This window comes from Micromys minutus, assembly GCF_963924665.1.
Source record: "Micromys minutus genome assembly, chromosome: 6".
NCBI classification, from domain to species: Eukaryota; Metazoa; Chordata; class Mammalia; order Rodentia; family Muridae; genus Micromys; species Micromys minutus.
Window position 1 is genome coordinate 37,127,573 of NC_137975.1, and position 20,912 is coordinate 37,148,484.

The window sequence follows — 20,912 nt, forward strand, 5'->3', positions numbered from 1 at the left end:
TATATATATATATAATCTTATCATTAAAAGTTAGAATAATGTACATTGCTTATGTAAAAATGCTATTATCATAAAGCCAAAGCCACTTCCCTGTGTTTATCGTCAAACTGTATGCACACATGTGTTAGTCAGGGGCAGGGGATTTGTTGGTTGGGTGTATGTTTGCTGCACATGTGCATGTTTGTGTGTAAATAGAAGTGATGCTGAGCACATGGATGCTGGCAGAAGATATTGGATGACCAGGCTCTATGAAGTTGCGCCTCATTCCTTCAGACACAATCTCTAACCGAACTGACAGCCAAAGGAACCATCAGGAAGCCTCGGTGATACCCTTTCCTATGCTTGACTGAAGCATTCTCTGACCATTTTATTCACATCGGAGGAAAAGAAATCAATCAGAACTCCTTTAGTGCTGAGCACTGCACACTGCAACACCTGCACAAATATATAGACGTATGCTTTATCATAGCTTTAGGTAAGGTCGCAGTTTAAAATTCAAGTCTATGTTGTTACCTATGGTGTACAGGAGCCTTGGAGGATTGATTTTATGGCTCTGAAACAGGGACAATGTGCTTCAGACTTGTTTAAATACCATATTGCATGTAAAATTGACCTGAGTAGCCCAGGTCCTACAAATAAAATATATAAACTGATTTTTGCTTATTTTTATGTTATTTTATTATTTTTCATGAGTCTTAGCAGTGATCTGTATTTATTATTCCTTCCATTTTCAAAAGAGACTACTAAACAAAAGATAAAAATAAAAAACAAAGGCAACAAATTAACAGGAAAGGGATATAATGTAACTTTTAAAATAGCAAATGCCATATTTTTGCATAATTTGAAAGTAGGTTTACTCTCGGAAAGTGAAAGGAAGTCTAGATGGGGTAACTATGAACATGGATTGTCATCCTGACAGCAGGAATGATTAAGCTCTTGAAGTGACAGTAATCTCTGTCTATCTTTCTGACAGTTGATAATGGGCTCCCATCTATAATTTTATGGTTTACCCTACAAGTAACAGAGAAGAGTAATTCTGAATTCTTCTTTGATTTGTGTTACTGCTGATAACATCCAGAAAGACTCATTCTTTTTCCCAACCAGATGATATTTTGTTAATGGAAAGTCTTATCACTTCAGAGAGAGAGAGTGAGAGAGATGTTTCATATTGTGCAAGTCAGCCTGAGAGCAAAGATTAAAAGTATTGTCTCTCAGATTTGGGTGGGCTTTTTTTTTTCTGAACAGCTGTAAGAAGATCATTTGAAATAATTCACTTTCTTATCATCATTAAGAAATGTAATAAAATATAGTAGACTCACCAGACTTCTTATAGTCAGTCATTAGATTCATGCTGAATCTACTTTTCAAATGTAAGATAATATTAAAATTCTAAGAAATAGCACAAGAACATATCTATTTATTCCCCTTTTCTTAATTAAAAACACCTTTTAAAACATAATGAGGTTAAAGCTCATAATATTAGCATATTGTCAGCCAACTTTTAAAAAATGTAGCTTAAAAATCATTCAACTGGTATACAGTATTTTCACCATCTCTCTTAAACATGTATGAATTCATATAAACCACACACATTCAAGCTAATATTAGTTTATTCCCAAGAGAATAATGTTGGGGGGAGGAATGTGCACTCACTGACACCTGATGCTTTGTGGTCCACGTCTCCATGGAGCTCCTGCTTCCCACTAGATGTCATCACCACCACAAACCAGATTGATAAAAATCAATGAGGTCATCATTTCAGAGACAGCTTTTAGATGAGAGTTGATTTTAGGCATTTTTATACTTGTTAATTTTCAAACACAGTTTCAACACTAGTACCTCATTCTACACTAACATTTTAACACAATAACCATATAATTAATAAAATTATAAACAGTTCATATTTTATAATTCTTTTTATAATAATGTTTCTTGATGACATAGATGTCACATAATTTTTAATAATTGTATAGTTTAAGTCCGATTGGTCACAAAAAAAGCTAACTAAAAACCATAATATTGTCTCATAAATTTTCAGCAATGGTTGAACTAGAGCCAGAATGTTTTGATTTTCTCCTTCCCAATTATGATTATCTGTATCTAAATATACATATAGTTACTACTGCTACAAACTTAGCAATGAATCTGAGATAAGTCTCTTTCCTGTATAAGAATAATTTTGTAATTAAATGATGATCAATAACATTCCAAATTTCTCTTTATTAAGCTATTATGTATCAATCACGTGCATTTAGCTATACCATTTTATTTTTTATTTTATAAATTGAACAACTTTATTTTAAAAACATAAAGATAATTGTACAGATTTTAAGCATTTTTGCGTAAAACTATATGAATACATTTTTGTCAGTACTTGATATTTTTTAAAGGTTTGATATTATGCATTAAAATTTTACTAATGACAATGAGCATAAAGTACATGTAAAACAAGATGTAACCTGGAAATAGTCAAAGATTTCTTGGTGTGTATGATTAAGCATAATGTTTTTTTCTTTTCTTATTTTTTTTTTTAGCCCTTTGTTTTTCTTGAACTTTATATAGTCTGTGAATTGTTTTTGGGGTGTTCAGAGGTTTCAGGGGTTAGTACCCTATTATCAGTGACTGAATATTATGGCTCTTCTTTTGTGACTGGGTTATCTCACTCAGGATGATATTTTCTAGATGCATCCATTTTCTTAAGAACTTCATAAAGTCATTGATTCTGATAGCTCCATTGTGTAAATTTACCACAATTTTTGTATTCATTCATCTACTGAAGAACATCTGGATCCTTTCCAGCATTTGGCTATTATACATAGGGCTGCTATGAACATTGTGGTGTATGTGCCTTTGTTGTATGTTGGAGCTTCTCTGAGGAATATGCCCAGTAGAATAAGTGGGTCTTCAGGTAGGACTATGTCCAATTTTGTGAGGAATCACCAGACTGATTCCAAGAGTGGTTGTATCAGTTTATAACCCCCCAAGAGTGGAGAAGTGATCTTCTTTGTCCATATCCTCACCATCTGTCATCTGAATTTTTGATCTTAGCCATTCTGGTTGGTGTGAGGTAGAATATCAGGGTTGTTTTGATTTGCATTTCCCTGATGGCTAATGATGTCAAGCATCTCCTTAGATGCTTCTCCTCCAGCCATTCAATATTCCTCAATTGAGAACTTTTTGTTTAGATCTGCACCCCATTTTAAATAGGGTTTTTTGATTCTCTGGTGTATAATTACTTGAGTTCTTTGTATACCTTGTATATTAGGCCTCTATCAGATGTGGGGTTGGGAAAGATCTTTTCCCATTCTGTTGGCTGCCATTTTGTTTCCTTGACAGTGTGCTTAGCCTTACAGAAACTTTGCAAACTCATTAAGTCCCATTTGTGGATATTTGAATTTAGAGCACAAGCCACTGGTGTTCTATTCAGGAAATTTTCTCCTGTACCTGTGTTCTAATGTTTTCCCTACTTTCTCTTCTAATAGTTTCAGTGTACCTGGTTTAATATGGAGATATTTGATCCATTTGCACGTGAGCTTAGTACAAGGAGATAAGAAAGGTCCTATTTTCATTCTTCTGCATGTTGACTGCCAGTTGGACCAACACCATTTGTTGAATAATTTCCATGGAATTCTTACAGCTCCTTTGTCAAAAATCAAGTGACAGTATATGTGAGGGATCATTTCTGGATCTTCGAATCAATTCCATATATCCACATGTCTGTCTCTTTACCAGTACCATGCAGTTTTTAGCAAAATTGTCTTGTAATATAGCTTGAGGTCAGGGATAGTGATTCCCATAGATGTTTTCTTGTTGTTGAGGATAGATTTCACATTCTTGGTCTTTTGTTATTACATATGAAATTACATATTGCTTTTTCTAACTCTATGAATACTTGGGTTGGAATACTGATGGGGATTGCATTGAATATGTAGATTGCTTTTGATAAGATGGCCATTTTTACAAAGTTGATCCTTCTAATCCATGAGCTTGGGAGATCTTTTCATTTTCTGAGATCTTCCTCGATTTGCTTCTTTTGAGATTTGATGTTCTTGTCATACAGGTCCCGCACTTTCTTAGTTAGAGTCACACCAAGATATTTCATATATTTTGTGACTATTGTGAAGGGTATCTTTTCCATAATTTCATTCTCTGCATGTTTGTACTTTGAGTAGAGGAAGGCTACTGATTTATTTGAGTTAATTTTATATCCAGCCATGTTGCTGAACTTGTTTATCAGCTGTACAACTTCTCTGGTGGAACTTATGTACACTATTATGTCATCTGCAAACAGTGATGCTTTTACTTCTTTTTTCCAATTTGTATCCCTTTGATTTTCTTTTGCTCTCTAATTGCTCTGGCCAGGACATCCAGTACTATGTTGACTAGGTAGGGGAAGAGTATGCAGCTTTGTGGAGTCCCTGATTTTAGTAGGATTGTTTCAAGTTTCCCACCATTAAGTTTGATGTTGGCTGTTGGTTTGCTGTATATTGTTTTTATTGTATTTAGGTATGTGTCTTGGATTCCTGTTATTTCCAAGACTTTTAATATGAAGGGGTGTTGAATTTTTCAAATGCTTTCACAGCATCTATTGAGATGACTATGTGGTTTTTTCTTTGAGTTGGTTTATATGGTGGATTATGTTAATGTATTTCCATATATTAAAACATCCCTGCATCCCAGGTATAAAGCCTACTTGATCATGGTGAATGATTGTTTTGATGTGCTTTTGGATTCAGATTGCAAAGATTTTGTAGAGTATTTCTGCACCAAAGTTCATAAGTGATATTGGTCTGAAATTCTCTTTCCCTGTATAGTCTTTATGTAGTTTAGAAATGAGGGTTATGTGGTCTCCAAAAATGAGTTAGGTAGTGTTCCATCTGAATCTATTTTGTGGAATAATTTGGAAAGTATTGGTATTAGGTTGCCAATTAATGTATGATAGAATTATGCACTGAGCTCATCTGTACCTGGCCTTTTTTTGGTTGGGGGGCTTTTGATGACTGCTTCTATTTCTTTAGGTGTTATGGGATTATTTAGATGGTTTACCTGGTCCTGGTTTAACTATAGTATCTGGTATATGTTTAGGAATTCACCCATTTCCTTTAGATTTTCCAGCTTTATTGAGTATAGGCTTTTGTAGTAGGATCTGATGATTTCTTGAATTTCCTCAGTTTCAGTTGTTATGCCTCCACTTTTATTTCTGATTTTATTAACTTAGAAACTCTCTCTTTGCCCTCTAGTTAGTCTGGCTAAGGGTTTATTAATCTTGTTAATTTTCTCAAAGAGCGAGCTCTTCGTTTTTTGATTCTTTGAATTGTTCTTTTTGTTTCTATTTGGTCAATATCTGCTCTGAGTTTGATTATTTCTTTCAGTCTACTCTTGGATGTACCTGCTTCCTTTTGTTTTAGAGCTTTCAACTGTGCTGGCAAGTTTCTAGTGTATGCTCTCTCCAGTTTTTTTTTTTTGGCAGCACTCAGAGTTATGAGTTTTCCACTCAGTACCACTTTCATTGCATTCCATAGGTTTGGGTAAATTCTAGAAAATCCTTAATTTCTTTCTTTATTTCTTCTTTGACCATCCTATCGTTTAATAGAGCATTGTTTAGTTTCCATGTGTTTATGGACCTTTTTGTACTTGTTGTTATTAAAGACCAGCCTTAGGCCACAGTGGTCTGATAGGATGCATGGGGATATTTCAATCTTCTTATATCTATTGAGGCTTGTTTTGTGACCAATTATATGGCCAGTTTTGGAGAAGGTGCCATGTGGTGCCGAGAAGAAGTTATATTCTTTTATTTTTAGGATGATATATGTTCTGTAGATGTCTATTAATTCCAATTGGTTCATAACCTACTGCCAGTTTCACTTATTCAGTTTCTGTTTCCATAATATGTTATTTGATAAAAGTGGGGTGTTGAGGTCTCCCACTATTATTTTGTGGGGTGCAATGTATTTTTTGAGTTTTAGTAGGGTTTTTTTTTATGAACATGGGTGCTCTTGCATTTGGAGCATATATGTTAAGGATTGGTTATCTCTCCTTCTGAAACATGGCAAATACCCTTACCTTCTTCTCTTTCTTCTAGCCTGCCTGTGTGAACCTGAGATTTCTGCATTTTCTGCCCAGCTAGTTGTCAGTGGTATAGTTATTAATTAATCAAGAATGAAACAAACTCGCAGATTCTAGATCAAAAACATCAGTACAACCCCCTACAGACAGATAGACATAGACATATGAAAGATACAGATCAAATACTGATTAGATCTGGGTATGGATATAGATATAGAATACTCAATGTGGGATATGGTGTAGGTATGTATATAGATATTGTAATAGATATAACTTTGTATACTTATATATATAAGGTGATACATATTGATATATAATATATATAATATGTACATATTTATGTGCCATGTGTTTATGTATGTGTTTATAAGGCAATTATTAGATTAGTATGATTTTTGACATGACTAATGTTTTATAACTAATTGTAGTTTGAAGGGATGAGTTAAACATTTTTGAGTTCCCATGCATTTATTTTATCTTATTTATTAGTGTTCATGAGGTCCCATCTGAAAAAATGCCTACAAGGGCCATTTTGCATATAAGTTATTCTTGGTAATGATTAGCCTAAGCCTATTTAAGAGTATGAATAGAGAACATAGCATTAAAATCAGATAGATCAATATAGTTCATCTTTAAATTTGGCAAAAGGAAAAAAATTTGGATTTGTAATTTGGATACAGAGAACTGTTTTTTCTTAAAAGTCCACAATAAAGCTGTCTGGATTGCATTGCAATGTTTATGAGAAAAGTCAGATTTCATGGGATTTTTTTTCACACATGTTTATAGATATTTGTCTATGCAATTCAAAATTAACTGCTCAGTTATTTAAATTTAGTTTCTGTTGCTGTTATAAGCATTTTGAGCATAAAATCAAGGGAGGGGGCAATATTATTTGACTTATGGTTTTTTCAGGTACCTGTCTGTTAAAGAAGGAAGTCAGGCCAGAAAGTGAAGCAGAAACCATGAGTGTTCCCATACTCAGCTGAATATGTCATATAGCACACTGACCTAGGGATTGTCATCACCCACAATGCACTCTCCCACCTCACACCCACTCCAGCCAATCATCATCATGATGATCAAACATGGATTGGGGCCAATAGGATCTGGTCAAGCCCTAGAAATTCTGTCCTCCTAGTTGAGTGTAGGTTTTGTCAAGCTCAAGAGTTGAAATTCAGAGTTTGTTCCCATAGGGGAAATATATAAATTTGTGTGTGTGTGTGTGTGTGTGTGTGTGCGTGCGTGTGTGTCTGTCTGTGTGTGTGTGTGTGTGTGTGTGTGTGTGTGTGTGTGTGTGTGTTGGAGACCTGTAAGAAAGAAATCATTTTTACTCTTTTTAATTTATTGTCTTTATTTTATGTGATATACTTTGATCATATACTTGTACTTCTGCCAACTCCTCATAGATCCCACTCCTCACTAAACAACTCTCTTCATTTCTTTTTCTTTCTTGACATAAAGCATAAAGATGCAACATGAAAACAATGCAGCAATGATTAAAAAAACTGGTTGCCCCTCTCCTTGCAGTTGTTCTTTGCAACAAGCTGCTGGTTAGGGGATACTCGTGGCCCACACTGGCTCTTCTCTATACTGGATGATTCTGTCTGTTCTATGTGAGTTCAGGTGTCCCTGAGCCTCTTGATGTCTGGATAATACTTCCTCAAAGTTGTTCAAGATATTGGCTTCTACATTATTTCTGTAACCTTTCTCCATGTCCCTGCTGTTAAGCATCTCAACTAAAGTGACACACATTGACTCCTGGGAATCTTCTCCTTCCAAGGTCTCAGGAACAGCCTAGAGGTTCCCCCTACCCACCCACTCTCTGCAGCTGCAAATTTCCTTCATTCTCCTGTCCTTTTTGGCCTTCCTCCTGTCCCTTCTTGGCCTTTTTGGTTTTTGTTTTTTGAATTTTGAGGCAGGGTTTCTCTGCGTAACTTGGGATGGCCTACATTTCACTCTTTTAGACAAAGCTGGCATTCAACTCACAGAAATCTACCTGTCTCTGCCTGCAGATTGTTTGTATTAAGGCATGCACTACAACACCAGCTTCAAACACTTCTTAAGCAGTAATATACCACAAAATGATGGTAGCTATTTAACATTAGACTTGACCAATTTTCTTTTTTCCCCTTTATTATTGGATATACTCTGTATTTACATATTAGGTGTTACCCTCCTCTGCCAATCCCTTCCCCCTCCCCTCCCATTGCCTCCATAAAGCTGCTCCCTCTCCCAACTTCCCTCTTCCACCTCAGGGCCTTGGTGTTCCCTACACTGGGAAAACTGAGCCTTTGCTGGACCAAAGTTCTTTCCTCTCATTGATGCCAGAGAATGCCATCCTCTGCTGCCTATATACCTGGAGCCATGGGTCTCTCCATGTGAACTCTTTGGTTAGTGTTTTAGTCTCTGGGAGCTGTGGTGGGTTTGGTTAGTTGATAATTTTCTTCTTCCCATGAGGTTGCAGACCCTGTCAGTTCCTTCAGTCCTTTCTCTAAATCCTTCATTGGGGTCCTCGGGTTCACTCAGATGGTTAGCTGCAAGCATCCTCCTCTGTATCAGTATGGCTATGGCCGAGCCTCTCAGGAGGCATCCATACCAGACTTGTGCTAGTAAGTACTACATGGCATCAGCAATAGTGCTTGGCTTTATTGGGTGCATATAGGATGGATCCCCAGGTGAGGTTGTCTCTGGATGATCTTTTCTCCAACCCCTGCTCTTCTATTTCTCCCATTATTTTCTCCCATGCTTTGTTCTCCCTTCCAAGACAGACTGAGACATCTACCTTTAAACTTCCTTCTTTTTGAGCTTCATAATTTCTGTGAATTGTTTCCTGAATATTACAAGTCTTTTGAGCTAGTATCTGCTTATCAGTGAATTCATACCATGAGTGTTCTTTTGTGTATGGTTTACCTAACTCAGGATGATAGCTTGAAATTCCAACCATTTGCCTAGGAATTTCACGAAGTCATTCTTTTTAATAGCTGACTAGTACTCCATTGTGTAAATGTACCACAATTTCTGTATCCATTTCTCTGTTGAAGGACATCTTGGCTTTTCCGAGCTTCCAGTTATTATAATTAAGGCTGCTATGAAAATGCTGGAACATCCTTGTTATATGTCAGAGCATCTCTTGGATATACCCAGGAGTGGAATAGCTGGGTCTTTGGGTATGACTATGGATATGACCCATTTTTACTTTGTATCTTTAATTTTTATTGCCTGTACAAAATGAGAATAGAAGGTTTATATATCTTCTTATGTAACTCAGGTACACAATCATATTATTTATATTTCTAGTTATTTACATTGAACATAGAGATTAGTGGGTATTGGGCAAGTATTCTGTAACTGACCTGTATTCCCAGATTTATTCCTGAATTATCTACATTCAAAAGTCACACTAAGTGCCTAAACTGGACTCAAACTCACTTTATTTTTATTTTCTTTTTTTATTATTCATTCCATTCATCTACATCTCAAATGATATCCCACTTCCTGTCTTCTCCTCTCACTTCCCCATCCCACATCTGCCCCTTCCTCTCTCCCCTTTGCCTCTAAGAAGGTGCTCCTTGACTCACACAGCCTCTCCTGGCTCACTGATCAAGCATTTTCTTACACTGGGGCATCAAACCTCCACGGGACCAAGGGCCTCCCCTCCCACTGATGTCAGACAAGACCTTCCTCTGCTACAGGCTGACCATCAACATTAGTTCTCCATTATCAGCCTATGGGTAGCTGTGATTATAGCGTGTACCATGTTCCCTAGCCTATTTAGAATTGTCTACTCCTATACAGATTTTAAAGCTAACTAAAATTTTCATTGTACTAAGAAATTCTCAAATGGTATGTTCTGATGAATAGCAAAATTATCTTTATTCGACTATAGTTAGTTTATCTCCTTGTTTGTCAAATAAATATAAATAAATATAGAGCAACATATATCAAACAAGCGCAAGAATAGATTGTTCTACATTTTTCATATGTAACTTTATCCAGTAGTATATAGTTGGTTCTGTTTCCAGGCTAACCTTTTCAGTTTCATTGTGTTTGCTATTTTAATTATATTTGGAGTTTGTTTATATATCAATATAATTTTCTTCTTGGTAAAATTTTATTAAGCCTATTTTTCTAGTAAGATATTTTCTTATATATTTTCTTGATTATGATTATAATTATTATATCTTTATTTGAAGTTCCATGTATAATTTGCTTTCAATAGACTATTTTAACAGTGTTCTAGTTCTAATGCAAACAATACCACACGATAAGCAATGTATTCTGTAGGGTTAATGTGGGGGTTCCCATGTCTGCTCTGCCACAGGGCAAGGCCGCTCAGGGAGGCAGAATTCAGGAAGATTGGCCACCCGTACCTGATGCCATTGCTGCTGGGGTAAGGAAGCTCAGTCTGGGACAGAGAGCCAGAGCTCACTCGGGGACCAGGCCTGGGATGAGGCTGGAGTAGTCTGGTTCTCAGGCTCTTGGACACCCAGGTGCCACTGGATGCTGTGGAAGAGCTAAGAATGCCGAGAACAGAGTGGGGGCCGACAGGCTGGAGCTAGCAGTGGCCAAGGGGTAAATGAGGGAAATGGGGAGGGGTCTGGCTGGTATTGAGGTGTAGAGCCCTTCTTTTGTCATTGGTTGGCTATAAGCTTCAGCTTGGTGGAGACCAAGGCTGGGAGGGCAGAGAAGTCTTCTAATGAGATTAGACGGTGGCTCTGTAGGCAAAGAGCTTCTCTACAGTTTCCCCTTGGCAGATCTCTATGAAAAGAGACAGTCTGTGGTTTTAAGGCATTTATTGTCATGGAGGAAAGTGGATGAGTAAAACCACACCCTGTTTCATAGTAAGGGCCTGGGATTCAATATGACTTTCAGGGAGGAGTATCTGGGAAGGAAAGATACTCTAGGTCTTTAGGTACCTCATTACAATGGAGTTTACATATGACTGACAGCCACAAATCTATGGAGGGCTGTGGCTAGTGAGGGGGCCTATTTTCCCAGGAGTTTAGGGAAAAGCCTACCATCCCTTAGGGTCATCAGGGTTTCAAACCTAATCTCAACCGGGAACCAGGGTACCTTCCACGGTCTCACAGTGCTATTACATGGATCTAAACTCATCCTGTGCAGAAATTGGTTTGTTTATATTTCAAAGAATATTAATAGTAATATACATAGGTCTTATTAGAGACTAAATGATATACCTATATACATAGGCTAATTATAAAAATGTTATATTTTATAAAATGTTATACAGAATATACAATTATACATGATTATTATTGTTCCAGGAATTCTCTCATGATCACTTACACAATCATCTGCATTGTCTCTTGATCTTTGATTAGATACTATTGTATTCAAAATGGTGTCATATATTATGATTTATTTTTAGCATAATTTCTTAAACTCACACATAATGAAGATTTTTGAAATTTATGAACACATCTGCAAAGCGTTAAATACATTTATAGCTGTTCTTTATACTAAAAACCCTCATTATTATTTATAATGTTTTCAAATTTAGGTTCAAAACACAGATGAGATAAAATATGAGAACAGTTCCATGAATGTAACTCTCAGATCATACTATGTCTAAAAAATAAAAAGTCTTCAATTGTGTTTCAATTCCAGTATCTGTCTCTATCTCCTTCCCTGCATCCCCGCTTAAATCTTTTCCCCCTTTCTCTCCCACTTTCCATCATTCTGTCTCTCCTCCTCTACCTCCCTTCAGCTCTCTTTCCCTCCTCTCTGTTTCTATCTTTATCTGTCTGCCTGTTTCTGTGTCTCTGTCTCTGTCTCTGTCTCTGTCTCTGTCTCTCTCTCTCTGTCTCTCTCTGTCTCTCTCTCTCTCTCTCTCTCTCTCTCTCTCTCTCTCTCTCTCTCTCTCTCTCTCTCTGTGTGTGTGTGTGTGTGTAAAACTCACTGTGAGTTTGAAAATAAAATTTGCTTTTTTTAGAGTGTAAAATTATGTCCAAGAGCAAAATTGTCCGTGTCGATCGTATCAGCGGGAGGCCTGTGCAGCACTGCAGAGGCTGAGATTTCCAGAGCAGGGGAGCAAGGACAGAGAGTGACAGCACATTACACACCCGATCAGTGTGCGACTGAGCTAACAATCAGTGTATGACTGCTTAAATGGCTGTGGGTGTTTAATCCCCAGAATTTATATTTAGTTTAAGGTATTAAGGCCTAAGAAGGACAAATCTATGAAAGCTAAAATGAAATGGCCTTCCCCAAAGAGTAATCCTTAAATTAAAAGAGATATGGAAATCATATTGTTTAGGTTTAAAATTTTGGATACAGGAGGCACAGATTTGAAAAGCAATAAAGGATTAGATGGCTGGAATAAAAGACCTTTGGAATAATATTATTAGTGCTTAGAAAGAATTTAACCCTGAAAAGAGGTAATTGTTTTTTTTTTATCAACCTATGTTCTAATACCTTAGCAAAAACTATTAGCATCTACAATGTATGCTCAGAAAATGTGCTGTTTGCACAAAATTTTGAGTCTTTGAATCATCACGTGAAGATAGCATGCACCTTGGAGCATAGTTCAGTTAATGAAAGGCTTCAAATTGTGGCAAAAATGTAATGTAGGGATAGTGTGTAATGTTAATCATAAAGACACGAATTGTTAAAGAGAAATGAAAATGCTCATTTTTCTGGGAAAATGCAATTATAATGAAGAAAATTTCTACAATGGCACTTCTTTTAATGTTGAGGGAGTAACAGCAGTGTTAATCAGAGGGATATGATTTTAAAATTCTCTCCTAATCTGTGAGCATGTACTTGATCTATTCCAGCATTAATGAATTTTGATTCTTAAAACACCTCTTCATCTTATTTTGTTCTGTTTTTTCATACATGGTAAATAAAATAGGTTTCAAAGTTGGTAATTGACTCCTAATAAAATGCCTTTAAACTTTCTGCACTTTGGCCATTACTTTACAAATACATAATTATTTTCTGTACTCTTGATGTTGTCTTGTATGTCAATAAGTAAATATTTTTCCATAGTCATAAATTAGACATTTTCATTCTACTATATTAAATACTTTTAATAATACTTCAGCATTTTATCATAATATTAAAAATAAAATATTTAAAAATAACATAGTTTCTTTTTTGAGTTTATCTCCATTTTAATGGCCAATAGACATATGCCACCAAGGCATTAAAGTGTATGCCTCAGAATATAATTTTCATATTGTACTAAAATGTTACTGATAACTGTGAAGAACATTTTTTTAGGATTGTTTTTTAAGTGGTTGCAAAAAAAGATGTGACTGGCTCTTGTGTAAGGTTTTCATGAAACTGTCAACTCATATTGTTGGAAAGCAATAAGATTTTTCTCATTAAGCTAGGATTTAGTTTTTGCCTTATGACAAAGATTTGTCTTTCTAGGTTAGTAAAAAGATCCCTCCTGCTACAACAATCCATCCTCTCCCTCCTCTGCAAAACTGATTGATCTCCATACATTGTCTGAATCTGCATCTACTATCATCAGGTGCTGGATGAAGTCTCTCTGGTCTCAATGAAGACAAGTCTAATAGGCTCTGGTCCCAGTACAGTGTAGTTCAAAGGTTCTGTGACTGAGCTGGGGTTCTAATCCCTCCACCCAAGGTTTGCCTGGCAATAGAAGATGGCCAGCAAGGCTTCATCTTCCTATTACCAGGAGTTGGTTTTTTGGTTACTTTGGAGATGTCATGGCTTTTGCATTGTAGCACATCTCTGTTTCACAATTCTGAAGTACTTTCCAACTTTAATCTCCTCTCCCAGTATTTCATCCCCCATCCCAGCCTAACCCCACCCACTCACAATCTGCCCACAAAATACACCCTGTTTCTTCTTTTTAAGGTAGCTACTTAAAGCACCCTTAAGCTTTCCTTGTTACTTAAACTCTCTGGATCTGTGGACATGACACCATTATGTTTTAATTTACAGTTAGTGCTCACATATAAGTGAGTATAGAACATATTTATCTTCTTACTTCTAGGTCTGTTATACTGGATGCTTTTTTCCCTAGTTGCATCTATTAGCCTGTAAAAGTCAAGATGATATTGCTGTTTTAATCAGTGAGTGATATTGTGTACAGTTAACATAATTTTATATCCATTCATCAGTTGAAGAATATCTAGTTGGTTTCAGTTTTGGGGTATCATGAGTAAAGCTGTGAGAAACGTGGCTGAGCAAGTGTTCATGTAATAGGATGGAGCATCTTTCGGTGTATGCCCAGGTGTGGTATAGCTAGATCTTGACATAGAATAATTCTGATTTTCTGGGAAATGCCCAAATTAAATTCTAAAATGACTAACAAGTTTGCAAGCACACTAGCATTGGCAGCATGTTGACTTTGCTCCACCTTCTTGCCAGCCTGAGCCTTTGTTTTTGGTTTTGATCTTAGCCACTCTGACAAGTATAAGGGGGAATCTTAAAGTCATTTTGATTTGCCTTTCATTGACGCTGAGGATGTTAATTGTTTAAGTGTGTCTCAGTCATTTGAGATTCCTCTATTGAGAATTTTCTGTTTAGGTATCTTCACCATATTTGATTGGATTACTTTCTTTGTTGATGTCTAGTTTCTTGAGTTTTCCATGTATTTTGGATAGAAGCCGTCTATCAGATATGAACCTGGTGAAAATCATTTCCCGTTCTGTAGTCTGCCATTTTGTCCTCTGGATGTTGATCTTGGCCATACAGAATCTTCTAGTTTTACAAGATTCCATTTATTATTGTCAATCTTAGTGTCTCTGGAATTGGTGTTTAGTTCAGAAAGTTGTCTCCTGTGCCAATACATTCAAAATTATTCCCACTTTTTCTTCATCAAGTTCCTTGTATTTGGTTTTATCTTATGTGCTTGGTTTAATTGGACTTAATTTTGTGCGGTGATAGGTATTTATACATTTGCATTCTTCTACATACCTACATCCAGTGAGATCAGCACCATTTGCTGATGATGCTTTCTTTTTCCATTTTATGTTTCTGGATTCTTTCTCAAATATCAGGTATCCATAGACATGTGGATTTATGTCTGAGCCCTTGATTTGATATCACTCCATTGATGGATATCTGTCTGTTTTCAGGCCAATATCTTGCAGTTTTATTATATATTTGTAGTGATGCTTGAAAGCAGGGATACAGTACATACAAATGATCCTTTATTATATAGGATTGTTTTAGCTGTCTTTGTATTTTTGTTTTGGAGATGCAGTTGAGTATTGTTCTGTAAAGAACGGTGTTCTAATTTTGATGTGGATTGTGTTGAATCTATCCATTGCCTTTAGTAGTACAGCCATTTATATCATGTTAATTCTAGTTATCGCTGGTCGTGGAAGATCTCTCCATTTTAAATATCCTGCAATTTCCTTCATCAAAGATTTAAAGTTTATATCACACAAGGCTTTCATTTGCTTGATTAGAATTACCCCAAGATATTTCATATTATTTGTGACTATTGTGAAACATGAGTTTTCCTTGACTACTTATTAAGCTTTTGACATTTATATAAAGGAGTGTTAATGATTATTTTAATTATAGTTAAATTTTTATCCTGGTTCTTCACTGAAAAAGTTTATGAGCTGTAGGATTTCCATGGTAGAATATTAGCAGTCACTTATGTATACTCTCCTATAATCTGTAAATAGAGATCTAACTTTTAACTTTCAAATTTATACCCACATTGCCTCCTTTAGTTGTATTATTGCTGTAGCTAGAACTTCAAGTACTATATCGAATACATATGGAGAGAATGGTCAGTATTTTCTTGTTCTTGGTTTTATTGGTATTGATTGGAGTTTCTCTCCATTTAATTTGTTGTTGGCTATCACTGGGTGTAATTTTATTTAATACTTTTAGATATGTCCCTTGTATTTTTGATCTCTCCATGACTGTTATCATGAAGGGATGTTTGATTTTGTCAAAGGCTTGTTCAACATCTAGTAGGAAGAGGGTATATTGGTTTTTCTTTCTGTGAAATTATATTGTGAGGTAAACTGATAGATTTTCATATGTTGAATTAGCCCTGTATCACTGGGATAAATCCTACTTTATCACAGTGTATGTGCTTTTTAATGTTTATAAGAACACATTCAGATTTCTGAGTGTGTGTGTGTGTGTGTGTGTGTGTGTGTGTGTGTGTGTGTGTGTTTGGTTTTTTGTATTGAATGAGTGTGTTGTTCTTTCATTTCTGTTTTTTTGGGTTTTTTTTTTGTCTTCTTGTATTTGTGGTGAGTGTGTGTGAGTGTGTGTGTGTGTGTGTTGGTGTGTGTGTGTGCATGTGTGTGTGTGTGTGTGTGTGTGTGTGTGTGTGTGTGTGTTTGGTTGGTTTTTTTATTGAATGAGTGTGTTGTTCTTTCATTTCTGTTTTTTTGGGTTTTTTTTTGTCTTCTTGTATTTGTGGTGAGTGTGTGTGAGTGTGTGTGTGTGTGTGTGTGTGTGTATGAGTGTGTGTGTGTGTTTCTTACATGACCTCTGATCCATCTGTGAGTCTCTGTCCAAATTCAGGGGTGAATGTCTGGTAGTTAGCTTGGCCTTTGTAGCAGAAGGTTTTCTCTTTCCCAGTTGGTTATAGGGATTCTTCAATAAGGAAGGGAGTGGAATTTGTGGGCCCTGACTGATTTTATTATGGCTAATGTTGGCTTACCTATTTGTGGCTCTGGAGCCAAGTCTGGTGTCTGGTACAGAGAGAGTCTATGCCACAGGTTACTTATCTGTTGTTTGTTTGTTTGTTTGTTTGTTTGTTTTTCTCTGGCTAGCTTGTCATGCCCCTCAACTTCAAACTGTTGTACCCTGTACTCCTGAATGGTGTGGTCTGCTCCTGGGCAGAAGTCTGCGTTTATTGGGGTCTGAGACACAGGAGCAGGTTCAGATGGACAGTGATGGGGTGTGACTGGGAATCATGGATTGAGTATTTAGGAACTAAATCCAGGTAGTAGGGCACTTTAAACTGTTGCTATGTAAGCATCGAGACCAATGACATACACTTGTTCAAAAGCTACAGAAGACCTTCCTGGTCTACAGGGTTTAATTCTTAGTGGCTAACCTAGTAAGTTATAGTCTAACTAATCCAGAGATCTGTGTGTGTGTGTGTGAATGTATGTATAAATGTGAATCAACAAAAAGACAGTTATTTGTGTGCCTTATATGTTAGTAAAAGAAAAAAGAAGAAAAGAAATATAAAAACCATAACCTTCACTGGAGTGTTGAAGATACTTATTTCAAAACTTTTGAAAGTTACAAAATTATATAACAAAACTAAAGTTTACTCTGTTTGGGAAAAGCTATGTGAACTTTCATGAACATTTGAAGCATCTACTATGCAGTGTTGAAGTTTGCTGAATATTCACTTTCCACACCTACTAACACAAGATTTCACTTAACTGAGAGTTAAAGAAAAAGAAGGATTACTGGATTCATTTTTACTTGAAAAAAATAACTCTTACATAGTAGCATGTAGCCGAGTAGCCAAAGGGTAGTTAGCGAGAGGGAAGTATAAGAGGCTGTGAGGCACAGCCCTCCTCACCCCCTCTCTATAGCAGGGGCAGAGTTTTATTGAATGCTGAACTTTGGGTGTTTCCAGATGACAAGCTAAAGAGCAGGAAAATACACACCCTCTTTCATCAGCATGTCTTCACGAGCACAGTCTAAGCACTGGTTAGAAAAGTCTAAGAGCTGAGAAAGTATTTGTTCTCTTGCAGAACTCTTTCTACAGTACACTACCCTCCTGGTCTCAGTCTTTAGGCTTTAGCTGATTTATTTGTTCTTATAATCTCAGACATGATTAGAGTTCAAAGTGAGAGATGAGTGTGCTCTAAGAATTTATGCGTTGGTTGGTTTCAGGGAAGCAAATAAAATCTTCAAGTCAGTTGGGATTTTTACATTTTATATACTTTGGATTAGAGACATATGTACAGAACTAGATTATGGAATAGAAAAGAGAGGAAAGGAAGAGGAGGAAGGAAAGATGGAAGTAAAAATAGAGGGAGAGAGATAGAGAGAGGTGTGCCTCCACCCTTCTGCAGAGACTTAGAACTTTCATTTGTAACATTTTGGCACATATAGTAGAGTTTTTATTTTTCTCTGAGTTCACCATGAAAATGTTTCTAAAACCTCAGAAATAAAATTTTTTAGTCCAATTTTGACTACTACAATAGAATGCTACAAGCTGGCAATAATGAAGAAATGGTAATAATAATTGTCTCATAGTTCTATAGCCAGAGTATTCAAACCCACGAACAAGCAAGCTAACGGTATTTCTGCTCTTACTCCTCTCCTTGTTATTGCTGGTGGTACTGTTGCTGTCTATGCTAGACATTAAACTTGTTTCTTTCAATGGAATTTATTCTCACCGACAATGAAATAAGCTCAGTAATGAACATGTTACTGCCCAGGACCAAATGTCTTCTCATAAGAATCATTGCCTGACATCAGTACGTTGTAGTAGGTTACAAACAATCCAATAGATTCTGGATTTTGGTTAGTAGTTTTTGATGTGAGTGCTATTCAAGAGATACTTGTTTGGTTTGAGCTCTCTGTCTCCCTCTCTCCCTCTCCCTCTCCCTCTCTCTCTCTCTTTCTCTCTCTCCCTTTGTGTGTTTTTGTGTGTGCATGTGTATGTGTGCATGTAAAATGGATCTTTATTTTACGTTTTTACTAGATTTGGATCTGGCAAAACATGCAGAAAGTCGTAATCTTGCATTTGCTTTACGGCAGTTGCTTTAAGGCAGTCGACACAATGTCACATAGACTCTAAATATTTATTTAGATTCCTCTTGTTTTCTATTTCTAGAACTTCCACCTACTGGCTCACCCGTATCCAGTCTTTTCTCTACTGCAATGAGAATGGCCTTCTGGGCAGCTTCTCCGAGGAAACCCATTCCTGCACATGCCCCAACGACCAGGTAGTGTGCACATCCTTTCTGCCCTGTACCGTGGGTGATGCCTCAGCCTGCCTGACCTGTGCACCTGACAACCGCACCCGCTGCGGCACCTGCAACACCGGCTACATGCTGAGCCAGGGACTCTGCAAGCCTGAAGTAGCTGAGTCAACCGACCATTACATTGGCTTTGAGACCGACTTACAAGACCTGGAGATGAAATACCTGTTGCAGAAAACAGACAGACGAATAGAAGTCCATGCCATCTTTATCAGCAATGACATGCGCCTCAACAGCTGGTTTGATCCTTCCTGGAGAAAGCGGATGCTCCTAACCTTGAAGAGCAACAAGTACAAGTCCACTCTGGTCCACATGATCTTGGGTCTCTCTTTACAGATTTGCTTAACTAAAAACAGCACGTTGGAGCCGGTGCTGGCTGTTTATGTCAATCCCTTTGGAGGCAGCCACTCCGAAAGCTGGTTTATGCCTGTGAGCGAGAGTAGTTTTCCAGACTGGGAACGGACTAAACTGGACCTCCCACTGCAGTGCTACAACTGGACACTGACTCTGGGAAACAAATGGAAGACATTTTTTGAGACCGTGCACATCTACCTGAGGAGTCGCATCAAGGCGAATGGCCCCAATAGCAATGAGAGCATTTACTACGAGCCTTTGGAGTTTATTGACCCATCCCGGAACCTGGGCTACATGAAAATCAACAACATCCAAGTGTTTGGTTACAGCATGCACTTTGACCCGGAAGCCATTCGGGACCTGATTTTGCAGCTGGACTACCCCTACACTCAGGGATCCCAGGACTCAGCCCTTTTGCAGCTATTAGAGATAAGAGACCGTGTAAATAAACTCTCCCCACCTGGTCAGCGCCGCCTGGATCTGTTTTCTTGCTTGCTTCGTCATAGACTCAAGCTGTCTACTAGTGAGGTGGTGAGAATTCAGTCTGCTCTTCAGGCATTTAATGCCAAGTTGCCAAACACAGTGGATTATGACACAACCAAATTATGTAGTTAACCATACATGTCAAGCACAACCCAAAATCTTGAAGGAGTTTTTACAGTGCTTTTGTGGAAGTTTATGTTTGGAAAAGTAAATTTAAATTGTCTTTTCAATATCTGTCTTATATCAGTCAATAACGTGGGATGGCAATTTACATACATGAACTTGCTGACAATGAATATATTATACTACGGTTTTGGTTTATGAATGAAATAAATACTGACACCAGTCTAGAAGACGTTCTACTTTTTACAATAAATTTCATTTGTAATTTTATATGTTCCGTGGCAATGCTTTTGTGCATTACATTCTCTAGAGGGAACATAAAAAGATACCAATAAAATTTTGTAGCTGAACAGTTATTAACAAGAAGTGCTGTGGGATTCATTTTTTTTCCATGAAATGAGTTCTATTTGATAGAGGTCGTAGGAACCCGGGGAAAATTCACTAAGGTTTTTTAATGGAAACAGTTGAAGGTTCCTTTTGATCATCTTTTCACCTGCTTGCATCCAGCTCCTTCCTTTTGGTGAAGAACTATCAGCATCACACAGAAACTACAGCAAAAAAAAAAAAAAAAAAAAAAAAAAAAAAAAAAAAAACACCCACCATTATGATTGTTATAAAAATTAATTCCTAAATAAATATCAACACATTTCAACCATCATGCATCAACATGAAATAATTATAAGCCGAAGTACAAGGAACATGAACCATAGCATCCTTTATGACCCTCCTTACTAATTCTAGCTCTAACTGATATTCTGCATAATAACTTTGGATAGTAAAAAGCTAGTGATTTCAGTACCTTACAAATGTCCATAAGCTAACACTTCTAGAGTTCACAAGTTATAATTTAAGGGTATAAAAGATGCTCACATAAGTACTTGACATGCAAATAATTATGTTACCTTTTGTTAGACTCACATTACTAAAATACACTTGATGTAGAGACCTGTTATAGCT

General features: G+C 36.8%; 1 protein-coding gene across 3 annotated transcripts in view; it reads left to right on the forward strand.

Annotated features, from left to right (window-relative positions):
* Positions 1-19,964, forward strand: part of BRINP3 (BMP/retinoic acid inducible neural specific 3) — a gene marked incomplete at both ends in the record, with an annotated part of 389,121 nt that extends 369,157 nt beyond the window's left edge. For all 3 annotated transcript variants that reach the window (XM_080918308.1, XM_080918309.1, XM_080918310.1), the window contains one exon: positions 18,848-19,964. In XM_080918308.1, coding sequence (XP_080774434.1) covers positions 18,848-19,964 — 1,117 coding nt within the window. The remainder of the gene's footprint in view (positions 1-18,847) is intronic.
* Positions 19,965-20,912: the final 948 nt, after the last annotated feature.